At 38.2% G+C, this 4,975-nt stretch overlaps 1 protein-coding gene across 3 annotated transcripts in view; it reads right to left on the bottom strand.

The window, feature by feature from the left end:
* Positions 1–2,715: 2,715 nt before the first annotated feature.
* Positions 2,716–4,975, bottom strand: part of tspan4a (tetraspanin 4a) — a 30,342-nt gene continuing 28,082 nt past the window's right edge. For 2 of the 3 annotated variants that reach the window (XM_059564481.1, XM_059564480.1), the window contains 4 exons: positions 3,640–3,741; positions 3,373–3,504; positions 3,166–3,249; positions 2,716–3,094 (listed from right to left, as the gene is read on the bottom strand). In XM_059564481.1, the coding sequence (XP_059420464.1) occupies positions 3,026–3,094; positions 3,166–3,249; positions 3,373–3,504; positions 3,640–3,741 (387 nt within the window). In that variant the 3' untranslated portion in view covers positions 2,716–3,025. Of the gene's footprint in view, positions 3,095–3,165; positions 3,264–3,300; positions 3,505–3,639; positions 3,742–4,975 lie in introns of all 3 variants that reach the window. The other variant, XR_009437350.1, reaches the window with a different exon arrangement.

Here is a 4,975-nt window from a genome sequence, read left to right as displayed (position 1 = left end):
GCTGTTGTGTTTTGTCAAGTGTGTGTGTGTGTGTGTGTGTGGTCTTTCAATAACAGCAGCACATTACATGCAGAAGAGATTAATTCAGTCTGTGTTCAGGATTAATGTGCAATAAATCAGATCCACACTGTACATTATTCTCAAATTACATGACTTCATTAATAAATGGCCATGAATATTGATTTGAGTGTGCATGACTGGAGTATGAGCCGAAGCAATCTGGCCTGAAACAGAAATCATCACGTGTCCCGATCCATCAAATAAAATCATAGGTAGCTTGATTGAAAGAATATACAAGACATTAATACATTAAACAACTTCCTGTGCTTTATGTCCACTCTTATGTTTAAGTTAATAAAACTTTATTTTGTGATTATTAAACCATCGCATCGGCTATTGATTTGAGTCAAATGTTTTTGTCTCAATTTGTATTGTGTTAAAGATGGATTTTGCAAAATTCAAACAGGAAGGGTCTGTAATTTCACTGTAATCCACATCATTGTATACTTTTTAATTTATTTAATTTCTTTGCAGTCTGTCAGTGTGGCTTGTTTTGAACCTGGAAATCCCTGACAAACCAGGACTGGTGAAGTGTGTGTAGATCGGAGATAAACGATGGCCAGAAGGCCTCATATAAGAGTTTGATCTCGGTTTCATCATGTTGCCAAAGCACAGGTTTGAGTTACACCTCTTCAGGTCTGAGATAATCAGGAAAATGTGTTCTGCTGGCGTTTCTCCAGGAACAGGGTTGAGAAGCACACACATAATGTCAAGTCATTCAGTAATTATTTAGATTTAAATTAATTAGACATGCTGCGTGGTTTGGGAAGTTAGTTGAAGGCGATGGCAGTGTGTTCTCTCTCTCTTTCTCTTGATGTGTCTGTGAATGAAGTTCACTCTCCTCCTCATCCTCCTGCAGAACAACATCACCCTTGATCAAGGCCCCTGCAGTGATGAACACTTCCTTTAGTTATTCTGACCCAGTGTTGAACGTCTTCGGGGATCCTGATGGTCTTCTTGGGGAGGATCTGGTGTCTTCGGTTCAATAAAGAGCAGCAGATCAGCACTAATAGAGCTTCAGACCAGCTTACATTAACTTCATTATAAATATTTATAACATGCATCAATGCTCAAGACACTGTTTTCCTACAAGTTTCAGTTTGTTAATTATGGCTGCTGATGTCCTGATGTTATTTATTTTTAAAAAAAGTACATTACTTTCTTACACCTAAGCTGGGCTTGCTCACTTACTGCATTTTTAAAAACTAAACCAAAAATGTTCTATTTTTTGGCAACTGTAAGAGCCTTTCATATAAAAAGAAATGAAGTGCCTCACTCCCGACTGCTCAACAGACACAGGAGAGCTGTCCGTGAACAAATGGGAAAACATAACATTAATTACTCATTTTAAAAAAGTAATTTAAAAGTAATGCATTACTTTAGTTACTTGAAAAAAGTAGTCTGACTACACAACTCTAGAGCCGTGTTGAGGAAGTGGATCTCAGAAAGCCCTTCATGCTGATGGCAGTGTGAATGAGAACACAACACAGCTTCAGCAAGAAAAGAAAAGGTGCCTGGACTTCACTTTATTAGTCATCAGTCCTGTATTAACCTCCTGCGTGTGATCATCTCAACACTGTTAACACACAACTCTCCAAACATTAAGATGCATCTGCTTGAGCTGTAAACCTCGTCAGCTGTTTAAGTGATTAGATATGTGCTTTTATAAGTAGATGTTTAACCTCATACACTTGTCATTGACTGAGAGTAAGAAGCTTCATCTCCATGGAGTCCTTCTGAAAGAGTTTTCCAGCGATGTTCAAGACCTGTTTCACTTTAATGATCAATTCATCTAACGGATTAGGTTCGATTTTCAGAAAATAAACGTATAATACATTTTAAAGACTTTAAAGAGGATCATTGGGTGTTATTTGTACACCAGAAAAGCCCTGAGAAGAGGAACATATAGACCGACTAGAGAAAGGAAGAACGGAGGAGAACGTATCTGTTTGTTCATGAGATTGTGAAGTTATTGTGACTCAGATGTTTGTCGATTGGTCAATCGTCAGCAGAAGAAGTGCAGTTACTAACCCCCTGAAATCTGAAATATTGATGAAAATACCATTTCAATTATGAGCATTAATGCATTTGAACAATAGTTAGATGTTCTTACCACATTTACAAATAAAGTCTATCGTAATGCATTCAGTTTTATATTTAATATTAGCAGTAGTGTTGGAAATGGCAAATACAAATCACATAGATGAATAAGATTCTTCCAAGTTTTGTACAATTATTCCCATTAATTCCCAAAGGCATAGGAGACGTTAAATTCAATTACAGGAGTACATCTCAAATTGAATTCAGCTAAATAATTCCATAATTTTCAAAAGTGACATGTCACCAAAAGAAGCTTGTTAGGTTCAAAATGATAAAACTATACAAATAGTGTTAAAAATGAAGACATTTGAGAACTTGTGGTGGATGTGTTTGTGCAGATTGAGATCCGTTCTGTTTGGTGGCACAGAAATCAGTTCGTCAGGCCACAGTCAAAGTCAATACAACGTTAAAATCTCTGCTTTTGCTCTTTCACTGATCCAGTTCTGCTGAACAGACTTGTGTTTCTTCCTACACACACTAAAATGAGTCTGTTTTATTACTTTTTGCTCTAAAGATGTCAAGTCATATATACAAAAATGTGATCTAAATATCTTATCTTTTAAATCTATTGAAAATTCGCTCTGAATAAATATAAACAGAGGTTATTCATTTTATACGTATTAATTTGAAGTTATACTAGTATAAAATTATGACATTAGTTCCTGCTCTCCCTCTTCACAAATGGACAAAACAGAAAAAGAAAAAAAAACTGTCCATTAAATACTCACAAAGAGCAGTTTTCATTCTTTCAGGTGATCTGGATTATAAAATCATGTTGCAAATAGCAGTGTGTGAGCGAGATGTTCAGATTGCTCCAGCGATGGAGAAGTGTGCCGATGCAGGTGTGTTTGGTCCGGTTCTGTCTCTATGCGTAGAAGGTGTCCACTTTCACGGCGTGACAGAAGATGGTCATGGAGAACACCAGCCCCAGGATCTGCAAACACACGTCATGCTGACCATCACTGAGCTCTCGTGTATGTTCTGACTGTGATGAGCGTTCAGTACCTGTGTGAGAGCCGTACACAGAGCGAAGATCCACAGAGCCACCAGATTCTCCTGCAGCCAGCCCTTCACTCGCTCGTAACACGGCTGTGGACACAAACCACAGCGCTCAGTCACTTCAGAGAGAGAGGTTTAGACACAGAGCTTCTGTCTGTCCTGCCCAAACCAGCACAGGAGAAGAAAGAGAGTTTGATGAGAGAGATGACTTACAGCCGTCCACCAGGTGCCAGGATTCTCCAGACCACAGTCATCACTGAACTCCAGACAGCAGGAGTCCGGCACACGCGTCGCGTTATACACATCAAACCAGTCCGTGTGATTGGTCACTCCACAGCAGCGAAACTGTGACACACACACACACACACACACACACACACCATCGTCACCTGTCCTTCCTTCATATCTTACAGTGCTACACCTCTGTTCTCTGTTCTTGGGAAATAATGGTAACTGCAGACAGAAATGCAGGAACCGTACGTCTGTCTGGACGATGCTCCAGGCGTTGGTCAGGCCGATGTTTCCTTCAGTCCCGAAGAGCTGCAGGCCTTTCTTCAGGTCACTTTGAGCATACAGATCAATCTAGAACACAGCGTGAAGAAAAACTCATTTATTCATTATAATGACATTAATCCCTGATTCTCATATTCTGAAGCACAGATGCAGTGTTTGTTAAATCCGCAGTAATACTCTTGATTTGTTTCTGAGGCTTGACATAACATCACATTCTGTCACAGCGATGTTGATACAGAAATTACAAACTTAAATGTCACCAAGTCTTTTATATGGATGTAGCTTGCATTTTCGGTTAGTTTTTCAGTTTCCGCACACCCTTATGGTTGAGCTGGTTGAGTTTCACCGCTGTGGTACAAGACTGAATTTTTTCAACAAAACATTTCTTTAAAATAAGACAAACTATTTGCATGTGGGCAAGACAAATAAACATCATAGTTTATATTCTCTAAAACACATTATCAAGTAAATGTATTTTTTTTTTTCAGGATTAAAAAAAAACTTTATATATATAACAAGATCTTGTTTCACGTAAGGAATGCTCCACTGCTAACTGTGCATTAAATGGTTTTAATGCATACCTGCCAGCCAATCAGAATGAAGTATTTAGACAGACCATGGTATAATTGTTTCATCACACATTTAATCTGAGTCTGAGTCTGATTTAGGCCCTGTTTTTCATTCTTGCGTAATGTAAGAAAGAAACTGTCCATTAAATACTCACAAAGAGCAGTTTTCATTCTTTCAGGTGATCTGGATTATAAAATCATGTTGCAAATAGCAGTGTGTGAGCGAGATGTTCAGATTGCTCCAGCGATATAATGTTTTACAATCCTGCTCTACATTATTCATCTTCTGGAAACACGCATCTAATTACAGTGGAACATAAATGTCCCTGAAATTAACATTAATACAATCCATGGAGCTATGTGTCAGTAAATCAGTGTAATTACTCATTAATCATGCTTTGCATTTTAATGTAACCTAATACAAAAATGGTGTTTACGCTTAACGTTTGTTGTTTTCAAAAATGAAAATGTGTGCAGATGAAACCAAGCCTGTTCTCAAGTGTGTGAAATGAATCTGGTCACAAATGTGATTCCACAGCCATCAGATCAAACGTAAGATGTTACATACGTGATCTAAAGAGGCTGGAGAAATGATCCACACAGACAGGAACAGCACAAGCGTTACCACATCTGACTCTTACTGATAGTTCTTCTGCTGTTTAAGAGCAACTAACTATCCTGCAGTTCTTCCTTCATATTAACATACACTTAGAAACAGTTCACATCTGTCACTG

Source organism: Carassius carassius, chromosome 13, assembly GCF_963082965.1.
Source record: "Carassius carassius chromosome 13, fCarCar2.1, whole genome shotgun sequence".
NCBI lineage: Eukaryota > Metazoa > Chordata > Actinopteri > Cypriniformes > Cyprinidae > Carassius > Carassius carassius.
The sequence above is the reverse complement of the archived record's forward strand: the minus strand, read 5'-3'. Positions and strand labels throughout refer to the sequence as shown.